This window comes from Rana temporaria, chromosome 3, assembly GCF_905171775.1.
Source record: "Rana temporaria chromosome 3, aRanTem1.1, whole genome shotgun sequence".
NCBI classification, from domain to species: domain Eukaryota; kingdom Metazoa; phylum Chordata; class Amphibia; order Anura; family Ranidae; genus Rana; species Rana temporaria.
The window spans coordinates 72,504,618-72,522,744 of NC_053491.1; the positions used below are offsets into that span (position 1 = coordinate 72,504,618).

General features: G+C 42.8%; 1 protein-coding gene across 5 annotated transcripts in view; it reads left to right on the forward strand.

Annotated features, from left to right (window-relative positions):
• TCF12 (transcription factor 12) overlaps window positions 1-18,127 on the forward strand; it is a 273,710-nt gene that overhangs the window by 87,106 nt on the left and 168,477 nt on the right. For all 5 annotated transcript variants that reach the window (XM_040342741.1, XM_040342743.1, XM_040342744.1 and 2 more), the window contains one exon: window positions 4,157-4,259. In XM_040342741.1, coding sequence (XP_040198675.1) covers window positions 4,157-4,259 — 103 coding nt within the window. The remainder of the gene's footprint in view (window positions 1-4,156; window positions 4,260-18,127) is intronic.

Consider the following 18,127-nt stretch of genomic DNA (forward strand, 5'->3'; position numbering starts at 1 on the left):
ATCCGCTGACCCCCGATCTCATCCGGGTCCGCAATCCTCCGATTATGCAGACGATCCCCGCTGAGCAAGCAGAGGTTCACGGGGCGGATAATCACGGATCCGTCCCGTGTGAAAGAGGCATAACACTGGCATGGGTGTTTACGATTATCAGCTTTTATTTATTAATGTAACACATTTGTCCCAAAATGAAATAATGGTTGTAACTGATTAGAACGTGTAAGCTGGACTTTGGCTTCAATTTGTTAGTGTATTTAAACATTCTAGTACATTTAACACTATGCACCCCACCCCCTAACTGCCAGTGCTGTTGTATGCCGCGCCCCCTGTGCTCATTCATCCTGAATGGGGCACTCCAATACAGAAGGTGTGTTACTGGACAGATCACCATGTGGAAACCGAGGGGGGGGGGGGGGGGAGCCTATACAGAGAAAACGAATGCAGCCACAACATGATGATTGAAATATATTATAATTGTGGTTTGGGGTTTAATAGCACTTTAAAGCAATCTCTTGGAGCCACTTGATGCTCCATGCACACTGGAGCTGATAAACTGCAGTTTATTGGAGTTTGGGCCCATAAACTCTACTCTATTAGCCTATGTGTCCATGCACACATGGTCGTTTTTCAGCTTTAATGAGCAGTGGAGTTTATGGGCTTTTTTCTTAACGCCCGAAAATCGTGTTCAAAGGGCCGTTTTTTTGGGCTTAAAAAAATGTAAAACGCTAATAAATGCTCAAAAATGCAGCTCGCCAGCGTTTTTAGTGTTTTTGATCCATTAAAAAAAAAATGTTATTGCAAAAATGTTAAACGTTGAAAAGACTCCCTGCAAAGCTACTGGTGTTTTTATAACTTTTTTCAGCATCCAATGTGCGTGGAGCCTAAAGGATTTACCACATACTAATTGTGCCCCATCTCATAATGCGCCACCTGGTATGTAGAGCTGCACAATTATTCATTAAATAATTGTGATCTCGATTCAACCCCCCAGAACGATCTCCAATGCAGAGTTTGATGATTCTTTCATATAACAAGTGGAGAGAATTTATCTGCCCACTCAGCTGTCAAAAGAAAATATCTGGGCAGTCTGCCAAGTTTTTAACAGGAAACATTGTAACTAACGCTTCCTTCTTAGATCAAAGGGATAAACTTCTGTGTGTAAATGCAGGAAGTTTAACCACTTAAAGTCTAATGCCGCGTACACGCGATCATTTTTCGGCTTGTAAAAAAAAAACATTTTGTCAGCCTCTAGAAAAAACATTTTTTTCAACTTCATCATTAAAATGGGCTTGCCTACACACGATGGTGAAAAAAAAAATGCTCTAGCAAAGCACGGTGACGTACGACGGCACTATAAAGGGGAAGTTCCATTCGGATGACGCCACCCTTGGATCTGTTTTTGCTGATTTCGTGTTAGTAAAAGACGATTCACGCTTTTTTGTCTGTTACAGCGTGATGAATGTGCTCACTCCATTATGAACGGTAGTTTTACCAGAACGAGCGCTCCCGTCTCATAACTTGCTTCTGAGCATGCGCAGGTTTTTCACATTGTTTAAGCCAACACACGACCATTTTTTACAACCTGAAAAACTGCATAGTTTAAAACGTCGTTAAAAAATACAGCATATTTCTAATTTTTTATTCGTCGTTTTTCAGAACCCGAAAAATTATGTGAAGCCCACACAATTTTAAATGACATTTTTAAAAAAACTTTGTTTTTTACAAACCGAAAAATGATGGTGTGCACGCGGCATGAATCTTTTTCTGACACTTGTTTAAGTTAAAATCAATATTGTTTGCTAGAAAATTACTTGGAACCCCCAAATATATATATATATATATATATATATAATATTAGCAGAGACAATAACATGTTTGTTATTTAAAAAAAGGAGACTTTACATTCACTTTAACGTGACATCCTGCAGTCTCATTTAGATCTGCGTTTACTAGGGCTGCAACTAACGATTATTTTCACAATCGATTAGTTGGCCGATTATTGTTTTGGATAATAGCCTTAAAAAAATTAAAAATTCGCATTTTAAACACTTTTTGGGCCAATTTGTTGTTGGGCAAATTACAAAACACTGCCGCAAAAACATTGCCGCAAAAACATATTACATGCTTTTCTGCAACTTCTCCATTGAAGTATAATAAAGCGAAAAAAAACAAAATAGCACCGCTTTGCGTTAAAAAGTCCTTGCCCTTTCCAAATACGCAGCAGCGGAAAAAAAATCACGGATGTGAACGTGTCCCATAAGAAAACATGTAAATGAACTGTAGTGCGTTTCTGCAAAAAGCACCAAAACACAGAGGTGTGACCCGGGCCTGAGATGTTTAGTAACATAATGGTTAAAAAAAACAAAAATAAGTACAAACAGAGCAAATAATCGCTACCGTAAGGGGTTAATTTTTTTTACTGTGGGACAGTGAAAGTAATATTTACATTTTTTGTACTATAAAGGGCTAATTTTAGTTTTTTTAACCCCAATATGTTACTGGCCGATTAATCGATTATGAAAATTGTAATCGATTAATTTCATAATCGATTAGTTGTTTCGGCCCTAGTTTTTACATCCCCATACTAGAGCTGAACAGAAAGAGAGAAAGAAAAAATGAAAACCGCTTGAAGCCTATTGAAATTTTTGCAAATGCTTTGTAAAAGTATGTATCCACATTTTTCTTATACAAGCTGAAGCCCATGTGTACAAGGTCTAAGGCGGTGTTTCTCAACTTTTTTCAGTCAAGACACCCTTTAAAATAATGGACAGTGTTGAGGCACCCCATTCTAAAATGTAAAAAACGATTCTAATAGTTTTACACAATGCAGCAACATCCACACGTAGGACACCCAGCGTTAGAGGTGATTTATTCTTCCAAAGCAAATACACTTTTGCTCACTGGTACTGACTAGTATTCCTATGTTTCTTTTCTCCCTCAATTCTCTCCATCAGTCCGCTAATGTGACCCCAGTGCTGAAGGAGAAGGGGCACAGGAGGGACAAACAAGGAGGCAACAGACATCCTCCTTATCTACTGATGATGTCATTGGTTGTTAGGAAGCCAGTGTCTACAAAGTCATAATGGTGCATAATAAAAAGCCTGTGGCTTTGTGTGATTAAAAGGCAGACTTGAGCCACCTGCTGGCTTGTATACAATTTTTTAAACATTTTTAGGTATTTTTCTAAGGCACCCCAGAGCTTCTTTGAGCTTTTTTGAGCATAAGTGTTTTTTTTTTTTTTTGTTTTCACAAATCCTCCTCGGCTCATTTTATCTTTTTGTGCATTTTCAAGCTTCTTTGAGCTTTTTCATCCATTTTTGCATGTTTTTTGGGCACTTGGATGTCTTTTCTGCTCGAAAGCTTGTCTTAAAAAGGCACAGTTTTTCTGACTGTAAGAGCTTATGCCTGTAAACTCCTGAAAAAGCCATTGTGTGCAAGGACATACTGGCTAACATGGAGGGGAGTTTCCAGAAAAAAAAAAAAAAAAAAAAAGAACTAACAAAAGCCTGAAGGAGTAATTTAGTTAAACTACATTGAGATGCATTGTTCATGAGCCCAAAGAAGTTGAAAGAAGCTGCTCCTACGGGCTCTACGGCTTTTTTGAGCGCTCATTTTTTTTCTACCTGGAAAATCCCCTCCATGTTAGCCAATGTGTCCATGCATACTAGGGCTTTTTCAGGAGTTTACAGGCATGTGGTCTCACAGGTAACTTGCATAGGTGTGAATCAGGCCTAAATGCTGCTAAAAGCCAATGTGTGCATGGACACATAGGCTAACATGCAGGAAAAACAACCACCTGAGCCCCCTAGAAGCAGCTGTAAAAACATCCAGTGTGCATGAGGCCTACTGAAACTTTTGGATATTTGTTTAATTACTTGGTCTCTTTGGTGATTAATTTCCTCAGACTTATCAGAACAAGTTTGATGCACTTATTTAACAGTTGTTTTTTTTTTTCCTTTATGCACAGTGTATTTACAAACTAAAATCATGTGGTGTTGTGTGTGTGCGAATATGATCTTAATGGCCTCCAAGGCTAAAAGCTAACTTTATCATGACAGTGGCCAATTACAACTCTATACATGAATTAGTAGTGTCATTACACTCAATTAGCAAGGCTGCCACATAATCTGCTTAATGCTCTGTTCTCCTTTTTCCCTAGGGTTTTGCAGACAGCCCTCATTACAGTGAGCACTTGAATGACAGTCGATTAGGGCCCCATGAAGGATTGTCCCCGACACCTTTCATGAACTCAAATCTGATGGGTAAGTAGGTAATGCTTTGGAGCAACCACCCCTCAAAGCCGCTTTCCTTGGGAGACAGTTTGATCCCTTTGTGTCTGCATGTTGCACAGACGAGGGCATTAGATATTTTCATCTAATTTGTTTTTTGCATTGGAAGTTACTTTTATGTTGGTATGTACTAATTTCCAGTATATTAAGGTGTGCATACACAAGTGTTTTTTTTATATTAATGCCAGAAATAATTGTCATTGTAAACCCTCCACTTCTGTTTATGGATAAAGCCAATATCCTGATTGAATTTCCTTTGGGAAGCTTTATAAAGCTGCATATGCATTAAAAATGTTTGAGTGTTTTTACTTTTCGATCATGTTTTTTGTTGTGTATGTATTCTGTTCTGGTAGACTTTACCTCCTTGCCTCAATATGTAGAGCTAGCACTGTTGATTCTTTTCATCTGGCTTGGACATCCATACTGTACAGTCCCCCCCCCCCCCCCGATACAGCGCCAAACACTGTTACACGTAATGGTGTGTATTCCATTAGCTGCAGACTGCTGCTGCTTGTTGACGTTTTTCCTACAGCCTCAGTTCACATTAGATGATGCAAATTCACATTGAAATTGCTCCGTATTCCACACTGCATCAAAATCACACCCATGCAATCTGATTCTGGTGCGGACAAAAAAGGGTCCTGCACGAGTTTGGTACGAATGCGGTGCAATTTGAGCATCACAAATCCATGGCTCAAATCGCAACCCAGAGACACTGCATGCAATTTTCACAGGAAGGTGCTGCAATTCCTGTGCGAATCACAGACGGTGTCCCGCACCGCATCATTGTCTCCTTCATAGTTGCCCATTATCACAATGAGGAGTTTTCTTCTAGCAATGCAAAATTTAACAGCCTCTGTAGATTGGTGCTGTAGCCTAATAAAATATATACATATATAAACTATCTTCATAGCTGTGCCATCCTATGATGTCACCTTACATTCATTGAAGTCTTTTTTTATTTTATTATTAAAGTGTATTCTGAAAGCTTTTGAAATGGGTCTGAGCAAGATAACCCATATTGCCATTTTATCCCTCAAAGGCCCTTGGGGGGGGGGGGGGGAGGGTTCCTAAACTAAAGGTTGGCCAAAGACTTCAGAGAAGCAGAATGAGTAAACACATTCTAATCATTTTACGATGTCTTTTGTGAAATAGTGAAAATGATAGTAAACTGTAATTGGTGTCTACAAGGTTCCAGAAAGGACGATTTCACTTCTACTTCCCCTCTCCTTCCTGATTGCAGCCCACCTAGTAACTTACCTTCAGCCTCAGTCCAGTGATGATTGCTTTGCGCCCCTGCCCACACGTCATACTGACATGGCAAAGAAAACCTCTGACTTCTCATCACCCCGTGTAATGCAGTCCCATTTATTCCTATGGGATGGCTGTACTCTGCGAGACTGCTAGAGGCGGCTGTGAGTATAGTTGTCCCATAGGAGTGAATGAGGTAGCGGTTTGCAGAGGAACTGGCCAGAAATTTTGTTTTCAAATGCTGCTCAGCCTCAGGCAGGACTGCGTCGCACACATCACTGGATCGGTTCTTTATATAAGTATCTAAACAGCACTCTGCAAGGTGGGGTGAATTAAAGGGCAGCTTTACCAAAGGCAGTTGTCCTAAAAAAATACCTTGGCTTTTGAAAGTTCTAGTTCCCTCATTATGCTGATCCAAAGCCTTCAGCACGTTTGATTCACTAACCTTGGACATTTATGCTGTTAAGCAGTTGTGTCTTCCCTGTGATGTCACAAGCTATACGTTTGTTTAGATTAGTAATTAGTCCAGAGACAGGGAGATATTTTAGTGTATATTTTGGTACAGGTTCCTTTTTTTGCTGGCAGATACGTTGTATGGAGCTGATAGTATAGGGTTTTACACACATGCCCTGGTCCCCTGCCATCCCAAGCTTCACTGGGAGTGGCATGGGGGGAGGCACTGGTAGAGGGGGAAGGAACTAAGCGGACATGCATCCTTTCTCCTCCCCTTCTTGCTGACCTGGAAGCGAGATGTAAAACGTCCATTTCAGGTCCCCATCTCAATTTCCCCAATCTGCACTGCTTTATTGGAGCATAGGTGAGACATCCAGGGTGTGTTAGACTGTGGATGTCGCATTAAAACGATTCTGTCGCACAAAATCATCATACAGGGGACTTTTTGTCCCCTACGTGATGGGGAAAAAGTTAAGTAAAAAAACAAAAAACTTAAATTGCACATAAAATCCCCTCCACATAATGCACGTATAAACATAAACGCATACGCCGGGGGCGCCTACGCACAAAATGTCGATTATGATGTACATGTTGCATATCGGCGCACACACCAGAGTGAGAGGATTCATTCTAGCGCTAAACTGATGAGCGTTAGGGGCGTTTAAAGCATTGCCTATGGAAAATATAGGGACCTGAAGTTTGATGCTATTTCATGGATTCACGCTAATATAAGGTTTAACATGTTGGGTAATTTATTGCAGTTGTGTGCCCCAAAATTACCTTTAGTGTATTTTTTACGATTCTTTTGATCAACTTGTGTACAACCAAGTTTTTCCCAAATGATCAGTGCCACGACTATAGCCGGCAACACCTATCATTGTATTTTGATAGTGGGGAAGGCTATCCGCTGTCAAAATATAATGCCACGGGGAAAGCATTGCATCATCCACCTCAAATGTGTGGATGGGTAATTGTATCTTTTTTTTTTTTTGGTATACATTTACATTCAACCCTTTGGTTGAATGTAAAAATAAAATGATCAATGTATGGGTTGCTTTACTCAAAAGCAGAAAATCAAAATAAACACTGTCCTTAAACATCTATAGGTAAAAAACAATCAGCAGTCTCAACTCCTATTTTTCTGTGCTTGTAGGTTCTCATTAGTAAAACCTTTACCATCAATAAAATACCCATTTGCTAATGGGTAACATAAAACATGGCAATGCGTATTTTACAATTTAATGTAAGCTGTTCTCTAGTCTTTATTCTTATTGTAAGCTATTGTATTGTTTTCTGTGTGACCTATTTTGCTGTCTCTGCATTGTCCCTTTAAGACGCAGCCATGGTAATCTAAGTGGATTAGCTAAATCCAAATCCTGGTGGTCTGCAATTTCTTTTGGAAATCTTCCTGCTTTGTATATGTTTTGTTAATCTTTTTTCAAGACGTTTGTGTCTACTAAGGTAACGTCATGGAGATTGCTGACATTTCGGTCACTAATACAACCGTTATATATAGTAGGTTATCCTTGCGTTTATATAAAGTTAACCTATTTTTCATTTTTGTGGCTGAACGACTACTATTTGTTAGCTTTTTGAATATTTTTACAAGTAAAGCTGGCCAGTCAGAAGAGAAGAACAAAAAAAAGAAACGATTTTTCCATCCAAACGTTTGAGGTGGATAAGGGAATCCTCCGGCTGTCAGCTGAAAATGGGTCACAGGAGTGCAGAACAAACTTCTGTGACCTACAGGAGAAGTACATCCAAAATAGCCTTTGCCATACTTCTCCTTGGGGGGAAAAAAATAAAATCGAACGTGTTATACATACCTGCTCTGTGCAATGGTTTTACACAGAGCAGCCCCAATCCTCCTCTCCTCTCAAGCACAATGCTGAATTGAGAATGTGCTCATGTAGGTATAAGGGGGAGGCGGGGGGTAAAAGGGAGCTACACATGTTTTTTTTTTTTTTACCTTGATGCCTAGAATGCAATAGATTGGTTGTAAACCTCCAACATGAAAGATGAACAAATCGGCCACTAGCGATAATTGCAAGAGAATACGGCAGGCTGGTTGTACTCAAGTTGATTGATCAATCAACTTGGTACATTTAGCTTGCCCATTAATGGTTCAAATCTCAGTCAGCTCCTGCGGAACCGGCTGAGATTCGAACCGTGAATGGCCGGGCCTGAGTGTGGACAACAATATAAGCTTACTTGAGAAATCACCTTCCTTGTTGTGAGTTCGGTCCATCTTTTTCCACAACTGCTGTTTACTTTCAATTTCTAAGGACTATGTATCCCATAGTACCTTGTTGCCTGTGTTCTGTCATATTAGGTGACCTGTCACAATTGGTAACGGAAGTGACGTTCCATCGCTGCCATCTTGCTACACCCCACACTCCTCCATAGTAATGCTACACAGAGAAGGGGACATCTTGTTACACCCACCAGAGTTTTTCATTTTGCAATTATTTTTAACAAAAAACTGAGCTTATAAGGTCAAATACAGTATTTAATAATCGGAAAGACTGTTTAGATATTGGATTTTAAAAGCAGCGGCAAACCTGCTGATCTCACAGGTTTGCTAATGTGACAGAACAGCGCTGCTTTTATAATTCAACATGTAAACAGTCTAATGGATTTCCAAATCCTGTATGTCACCTTATATGCTCTGTTTCCTGTTAAAAATAACTGTGGAATACAAAACTATGGTAGATGTAACCGCTTGCCCCCTTCTCGGTGTATCGTTACTATGGAGGAGTGCGCGGTGTAGCAAGATGGCGGCGACGGAACGCCAATTCCGTTACCAATTCTGACGTGTAGCAGTAGTTCCTGTACTGACTCCGCCTTTTGAAACTCCTCCATTCAACATCTCTGTAGTTCAGAAGGCAGGCTCTGTGAAGTAGTGAATAGGGCACAGTAAATACATGTCACAGAATTCAAGATAAGTCTTCAAACTTCAAAATTGTTTAAATAAATAGACGTAGGCTAGAAATATTTGAAATACAGTTTAAATGTGAATAAATGATTTTACATTTGGACCATAGATACTGTAAAGGAATAGCAATGTTACATTGAGGGTTTATTACTACTAAAAGAAGCTCATTAAAATGAATGGGCTGCCCTAAAACGCAACACACGGGGTTATCCAAAAAAAAGGCATTGGCTTGAGCGCACCTTATGGTGGGTGAGCCCTCAAAGGAAACCTGTCCTGAGAGATGTATGAATATTGCTGTTGCACCTTCTGAAACATGCAAGTTGCCTTTTAACTTGGTATCTTGAGTAACTAAAACAAGCTTGCAGCAAATCAAATACAGTAAAAGCTTGGTTTGAGAGTAACTTTTTTTTAAAGCGTTTTGAAAGACGAGCTACATTTTTATATACATTTTGAATTGATATACAAGCGAAGTCTTGATAGAGTAGTGTCATGTCACAACCGAGTATAAAAGAGAAGAGAGGAACCTCTAAGTGTAGCAATATGGTTACATTTAAAGGGGTTGTAAAGGTAAGAAATGTTATTCTAAATAGCTTCCTTTACCTCAGTGCAGTCCTCCTTCACTTACCTCATCCTTTTGATTTTGCTTTTAAATGTCCTTATTTCTTCTGAGAAATCCTCACTTCCTGTTCTTCGGTCTGTAACTACACACAGTAATGCAAGGCTTTCTCCCTGGTGTGGAGTGTCGCGCTCGCCCCCTCCCTTAGACTACCGGAGAGTCAGGACACTCGCTACGTTGCAGATAAAGGAGCTGTGTGTTAGTGGGCATCCTGACTCTCCTGTAGTCCAAGGGAGGGGGCAAGCACGACACTCCACACCAGGGAGAAAGCCTTGCATTACTGTGTGTAGTTACAGACCGAAGAACAGGAAGTGAGGATTTCTCAGAAGAAATTAGGACATTTAAAAGCAAAATCAAAGGATGAGGTAAGTGAAGGAGGACTGCACTAAGGTAAAGGAAGTTATTTAGGGAAAAAAAAATTGTACCTTCAATTAAGGTCCCACATTTAGCAACATATTGCTACACTTAGAGGCGCCTCTCTTCTCTTTTATACTCTGTAGCTCCTGCTGGATTTTGCTTCTAATCCCCTTGTGGAGGCTCCCATTTGTGGATGGACATTTTATAATTACACAACCTATCACATTGCTATAATCTTTTTACATGGACTATAAACTGAAGGACTTGTGAATAAATGGTTGTGGAACGAATCATTTGAGTTTCCATTATTTTTTATGGTGAAATTCGCTTTGATAGAAGAGTGTTTTGGATTACAAGCGTGCTTCGGGAACAAATTATGCTCGCAATCCAAGGTTTTACTGTAATTTAATAATCTATTAAGAACTTATCTAGTGCAGACTTTTTCCTAGTCATTAACATGGGAAGTAAAGTTGGAATTTGACCTTTCTAAATATGCTTTGCCAAATGATTGACATTATTAATGTCGCTGCATTTGTCTTTGCTGAATTCATGTAAGCATTTGTAGGAATTGAACGTGTTAACATGTGCAGACTTCGCCCTCATATTTCACTGCTGCTGTTAGCACTTAAAAGAATCATTACTAAAACGGGAGGAATTATACGTCAAGAGGATGTTGTTATTTTGAGTATTATGCTCAGCCATAAGCGTATTTGCCTGAAGAGATAGTGGATTATAAAGTGTCACTGTCTTTCATGATGGAGCTCTTAAACACTTTAATGATCTTGTACATACCAGAAGAGAGCGAAAATTCTAACAAGGGTTGATAATGATTCAATAATGAACAATTTGCCACAGAAAGATGCATTTCCATATTCATTTAGTTATTTTTGAAGTGTGCTGTGCATGCAGCAAAGCTATTATGTAGCTCATCTCTCATGTTTCCAACTAATGAATTCCAGAATGATCCTGTTGATTCAGAGGCATAGAGATAGGGACTTTGCTTTTAGCCAAGATGAAAAACGTGCAATCCGCTGGCACACGGGTAAGCAATTAGCATCAAACAGATTATTATTACAAGGACATCCTACTATAAAAGTCCTTTTGAGTTTTGACCATAGCTGTGATTTTCTTTAAGTGGCACTATTTAGAGTTCGCATTCTTTTTCTTTCTCTTTTGTCGATTAATTATGATGCTTTTAAACTTAATAGATATTCTCATATGTTACAAGTTGATTTCATCCCTCTGAGCATGTATGATCTCCCTATCAATCATTAGAAGCAAATCTGCATGAGACTTATAACCAGCATGTCTATTAGTGTGTTATTTATTGTCTTCAGCTTGTTCACAATCCTGCAAAGCCTGTAAACTAATACAATTCATGGAATATGATTGCTATTCAACTACTAGAGGGAACTTTTTTCAGCCTCAGTCAATCATACTAATTCATGTTGGTGAAATACTTGTCTGTTTCAGCCTCCAACAGAAAATGGGTAGGGAAGTATTTGACCAACACACCTGACCTCTGTACAGTGAAATGGCATGCCATCTAATGGTACAATTTATTTCAGATTCTTAATGGTTTCTACAAAACGCATAAACTAGAAATAAAAAAAATTAAAAGAAAATGTAATCCCCCCCCCCCGTGACTTGCATATTTATTGCATAGTAGGGCTGGTCTTCGGGGTAAACCTACAAGTTGCAATTTTAAATGAAAATGTCCTCATCCATTATGTTTTCAGTATAATTGTGTCAGAGCTTCATCACAGGTCATAAGGCGGTTCAAAGTTGATGTTATGCCGCGTACACACGACCGTTTTTCATGACGTAAAAAATGCAATTTTTTTAATTGTTCATTAAAAACGATTGTGTGTAGGCTCCAGAGTATTTTTCTCGACGTGAAAAATGGACATTAAAAATTTAGAACATGCTCTAATTCTTCGCATTGTTTTTCACGTCGTGAAAAACGGTCGCGTGTAGGCTTTAACAAAGGGAAAAAAACACGCCTGCAAAGAAGCAAGTTATGAGACGGGAGCTCTCGTTCTGGTAAAACTAGCATTTGTAATGGAGATAGCACATTCGTCACGCTGTAACAGACTGAAAAGCACGAAGACTGAAAAGCGCAAATCGTCTCTCACCAAACTTTTACCAACACGAAATTAGCAAAAGCAGCCCAAAGGGTGGCGCCATCTGAATGGAAATTTTCCCTTTTATAGTGCCGTTGTACATCACCACGCTTTGCTCCAGCATTTTTCCCCTCCCGTCTTTCAGGACAGCCCACAATTGAGAGATACTCCTCCTCTTCCTCTAGGAAACACTGCGCCAGCCCATAAATTTCTCACTCCCCCTGCCAGACCTCAGTATTAGTGTTTCCTCCGGTGGGGAGACACTGTGCATGGGAACCTAGGCCAATTCAGTCAGAGGACTGAGGCCATTTCTTTTACCTTAAAGGAAGCAGAGGCTTCCAGGTGAATCCTGGTGCGGTGCAGGCCCACCATTTGCCACCCCATCCACGCCGAGCGCGGCTCCTGGTTGCGGGGGACCCCTATCTCGTCCAGCGGGGCGCAGCGAGGGAGACATCAGGGCTCGCCCTGTACTACAGGCCGCAAATTTTTTTTTTTTGAACCGAGCGGGCTGGATGGCGGGTGACGTCATTTCCGGCGTAGAGCGGATGTCTCCCCTTTGAACCGCGACTTCCGGTTCCGGGTCGCGGTGCTGATAGGAGGCCCGGGCGGACGCTGGAGGGAGTCGGATCTCGCACAGGCGAAGAGAAGCTCTCAGCAAGCAGCCACCTGCGGTCATGTCGGCAGCATCTCCAGAGCCAGCCCTGACAACTGACGCTACCTCCAGCGAGCCTAAGGTAAGAGTACCCTGGGGAGGGGCGCTCTCTAGCTTAGGTTTGCCTCTCCATGTAGGGTTCAATGCATGGGGAGGCAAGCCCCCTGGGTGGCCAGGGGAGGGGGAGTCCTTAGTCCCAGGATTTATAGAGGGCTAGGTGCACTCCCAGGGTTGTAACCAAGTTTATAATTTTTGTTTAAAACTGTTGTTTCTGTCCTTTTCTGTATTTCAGAAGGCCATTGAAAAAACGGGTGGTGGAAGGCATAGCTCAAAGAGGAAGTGTGCCTCCTGTAGGGATGTCCTTCCAGAATCATGGACTAAGGTCCTGTGTAGGGATTGCATTCAATCCTTAGTCAGGGAAAATGAATTAGAACAGGAGTCAGGACTTGCAGCCTCTGTTAAAGAGCTGTCATCCACTTTCTCCTCATTCAAATCTCTGTTTGAGAGGTTACAGCCTTTGGCTGTCCCCACCCAGGTTACAACCCAGCCACAGGCTCAGGGTCCTGCTCCTGTCATACCCATTGCAACAGCTATGGCAGATGTTTCCGCAGGCCCTTCCCAAGAGGAACAGGTTCCTCCAGATAGTGCCACCTCTGATTCTCAAGAGGGGTCAGATGGAGAGGACCAGGACGGGGAGTCCAGGAAGCCCTCTAGGTACAAATTGTCACTGGATGAGGTAGAGGACCTCTTAGGGGCAGTTTACACAACCCTTGGTATCCAAACCGACAAGAAACCTCTTACCCTCCATGATCGAATGTACAGGGGTCTGGAGGAGCAAGAGAAAAAGGTCTTCCCAGTACATGATATACTGGTTGAGACCATTAAGAAGGAGTGGCAGGATCCTGAAAGGAAACCCTTTTTTTCCAGATCCCTAAAGAGGAGATTCCCTTTCTCAGAGGATCCTTCGTCTGTTTGGAACAAGAGCCCCAAATTAGACGCCGCCTTCTCCCAAGTGTCCAGGAACACGGATTTAGCGTTTGAGGACATGGGGGTTTTGTCCGATGTTATGGACAAAAGAATGGATTCCCTATTAAAGAAATGTTGGGATTCTACTATAGGGAACCTTAAACCAGAACTTGCCGTCACGGTAATGGCTCGCAATCTGGAGCATTGGCTCTCTAAGATTCAGGAGCACATTGAAGCTGGTACGGATAAGGAGACTATTTTAGCCTCCTTCCCTACTATCCTGCAAGGGGTCGCTTATATAGCGGATGCCTCAGCGGAGTCAGTCCGCATGTCGGCCAGATCGGCTGCTCTGGCTAACTCGGCCAGAAGGGCCCTCTGGCTCAAAACTTGGACTGGCGACAGCGCCTCTAAATCCAAGTTATGCGGTATTCCCTTCACAGGTGACCTGCTTTTTGGCCCAGGCCTTGAAGCAGTACTAGACCGCACGGCGGACAAAAAGAAGGCCTTTCCTCCTAAAAGAAAAGTCACAGTACAGGCAGGAAGGGGGTTTCGTCCGCAAAAACAAAAAGGGGCCAAACCGGCAGGCCAAAGGAAGGTTTGGACCCCCAGGGGCAGAGGCAGAGGTGGAGCGATTTTTCACCCTCCTGTCCAGCCCCCTAAGAACCCATGACTCGCTAGTCAGGGTGGGAGGAAGACTGGGGACCTTTCTCCCACAATGGGAATCAATTTCCCCAAACCAGTTTGTCCTGGCGGTCATAAGAGGGGGATACTGACTGGAATTTTCATCACCTCCCCCCCAGAGATACCTAGTCACCCATCTACCCAGGGACAAGGAGAAATCCGAAGCCTTGTTGGGAGCTCTAAGGGAGCTAGAGGATCAGAGTGTCATCCTCAGAGTTCCAAGGGCAGAGGAAGGAAGGGGATTTTATTCACACATCTTTGTGGTAAAGAAGCCCTCGGGGAAATACAGGTTAATCCTAAACCCTCTGAACAGATCCATTTCATACAGGAAATTCCGCATGGAATCGATTTATACAGTCAGAGCCCTCCTTCCCCTCAATTGTTTCATGGTATCTCTGGACCTCAGAGACGCATACTTACACGTTCCGATCGCAGAGAATTCTCAGAAATATCTGCGATTGGCCGTGGACCTAGAGGGAACGATTGTACACCTCCAGTTCCAGGCTCTGCCATTCGGGCTATCCTCATCGCCCCGGATTTTTACCAAGATCCTGGCAGAACCCATAGCGTTTCTGCGACTTCAGGGAATATCCATCATAGCCTATCTGGACGACCTGCTTCTTTTCGCAGCCTCGCCAGAGCAGCTATCCAGGGACCTGGAAGTGACCAAGAAGGTTCTAACGGACCTAGGGTGGTTACTGAACTTAGAAAAGTCCAGTTTAAATCCATCCCAACGGATCACTTACCTGGGGTACCTGCTGGATTCTACTCTCTCAAGAGTGTTCCTCCCGGTAGAGAAAGTCAAGAAGTTGGACAGAGCAGTGGCTTCCCTCCAAAACAACCAACAGGTGTCACTAAGGTCCCTGATGTCAACGCTAGGTCTGTTGACATCTGCCCTCCCAGCCGTGCAGTGGGCAGGTATTCACTTTCGCCCGCTGCAGGCCTTCCTACTAAGGGTCTGGGATCACAGCCTAGAAGCCCTAGACTCCTTGATTCAAGTACCACTTCAGGTAAAAAGATCCCTCTGGTGGTGGAGAAAGGCCACCAACGTAACCCAAGGACGTCTGTGGATTATCCCGGTGTCTCGGGTGGTAACCACAGACGCAAGCAGCAAGGGCTGGGGAGCGCACCTGGGATCCCTTCCAGCGCAGGGTACCTGGGGTCTCCAGGATCTGAAAAGATCTTCCAATTGGAAGGAGCTGAGGGCAGTGGGCCTAGCCCTCAGGTTCTTTCAGGAAGAACTCCAGGGGCACCACATTCAAGTGAGATCGGACAATTCATCGGCCGTAGCCTACTTAAACAAACAGGGCGGCACGAAAAGCGAAAGTTTGTCGGTCCTGACAGCAGAGATTCTGGGCTGGGCCGAGATCCACACCCTCTCCCTTTCGGCGGTCTTTCTGAGGGGAGAAAGAAACGTGACAGCAGACTTCCTCAGTCGAAGGCAGCTGAGGGAGGGCGAGTGGACCCTCAACCAGGAGGTCTTTCATCTCCTGAACAAGAGATGGGGAACTCTGGAGGTGGATCTCTTCGCCTCAAGAGAAAATGCGAAGACCCCCTGTTTCTTCTCCCTGAACAAAGGAGAAGGAGCAAGGGGAGTGGATGCCCTGTCCCAAAGCTGGAATTTCGGAAGATGCTATGCATTCCCACCTCCGGTACTTCTTCCAGCAGTACTGAGAAAATTCCAATCAGAGCACACCTCTCTAGTCCTGGTAGCTCCTTACTGGCCCAAGAGGGCATGGTTCTCAGTCCTCAAACAGTTAGCGGCAGAACCACCCTTATTTCTACCTCAGCGGGAGGATCTTCTATCACAGGGCCCAGTCCTATGCCCACAAGTTCACAGGTGGAGGCTAGCAGCGTGGCTACTGAGGAAGCCATACTAAGATCCAAGGGATTTTCCGAAGGTTTAATTGCCACCCTCCTTAATAGTAGAAAAAAGGAGACCCGCAAAATTTACAAGAAGGTTTGGCTTCGTTTTAACGAGTGGTGTGTAAATTGCCACTGTTCTGTACAGAGCCCCACGGCTGTCTTAGAATTTCTTCAGTGTGGGGCAGATAAGGGTCTTTCAGTTAGCACCCTTAAAGGGCAGGTTTCGGCACTTACGGTGTATTTAGAAAAACCTCTGGCCACCAGTCCCTGGGTAGTCAGGTTCTTTAAAGCACTATCCAGACAGAGACCAGCGCGAGGGCCACCCTTCCCCAGTTGGGACCTGTCTCTGGTGTTGCGTACCCTAACGGGTACTCCCTTTGAGCCCTTAGATAATTGTTCTCTAAGGGATTTAACCTTAAAAACAGCTTTTTTGGTTGCAGTGACCACTGCTAGGAGGGTCAGCGAACTAGAAGCTCTATCGATCAGACCCCCTTTTTGTGTTATTTTCCCGGATCGGGTCGTTTTCAAGACCGATCCAGCCTTTCTTCCTAAAGTGACTTCAAAGTTTCACAGGAGTCAAGATATAGTTTTACCCTCTTTTTGTTCCAACCCTTCGGGGGAAAGGGAACGTCGTTTCAGTACGTTAGATGTTAGGAGAAGTATCCTACATTACTTAGAGGTGACTAAACCGTTTAGAAGGTCAGACTCACTATTTGTTTTATTTTCTGGAACCAGGAAGGGATGCAAAGCATCCAGGCGCACTATTGCCAGGTGGCTAAGACTAAGCATTGGGCAAGCATACACTTTGGCTGGTAGGGAAATCCCTACAGGAATAAAAGCACACTCCACTCGAGCGCTGGCAACCTCTCAAGCAGAAAGAGCTGGAGCAACGCCGGAACAGATTTGCAAAGCAGCAACATGGTCCAGCTACACCACCTTTGTTAAACACTACAGGGTGGACCTGGTTTCGGCAGGTGAGCAAGCCTTTGGGCGAAAGGTTTTGCAAGCCATAGTCCCACCCTAGTTGGTAAGTTCTCGATTATCCTCTCAATTGTGGGCTGTCCTGAAAGACGGGAGGGGAAAAATAGAGTTACGTACCGGTAACGTCTTTTCCAGTAGTCTTTCAGGACAGCCCTGGGTACCCACCCGAATAGAGGAAGTCTGATTTCAAGACCAGGACATGATGTTGATATGAAATTATATGTTATTAACATGTTCTTGTGTCTCCCCAGCTGACCGGAGGTGCTCGTATAAAAACTGAGGTCTGGCAGGGGGAGTGAGAAATTTATGGGCTGGCGCAGTGTTTCCTAGAGGAAGAGGAGGAGTATCTCTCAATTGTGGGCTGTCCTGAAAGACTACTGGAAAAGACGTTACCGGTACGTAACTCTATTTTTTTGCACGATCGTGTGTATGCAAGGCAGGCTTGACAAGAATCACATCGAGAAAAACTTCGCTTTTCCATGACATGAAAAATGGTCGTGTGTACGCGGCTTTAGTATTTCGGCTTCCTGGTGATGGCTGACCATATTTTGTTTTTATCCTTTTCGCACAGTACTTTTTTTTGTAATATTGTTTTATTTCTAACTTGCTTTTATCAAGAACGTTTCACAAATATGTTCTTTTAGGCAGTTTCTATTTCATTAATCTATTATTAAGTACTTAGGTAACGTTCTGTACTGTTGACAGATTATCCTGTTTGGACTTGCTGAGTGTGAACAAATGTATCATGAAGTCGGCTATCCAAGAACGCCGGAAGGTGCAATTATTGCATCTAACCTATATAAATGCCATTAGTAACGTTGCTTAAAGGAAATATTTACATTTAGGTGAGGTTATATTGATTTGCAGTCCCAAAACATGTACTTCATTTAGCATTCTTGGTACTAGTAGCAAAAATTAGCATAGTCTTTTGAATAGTATTATCCTATTTTAATAAACAGA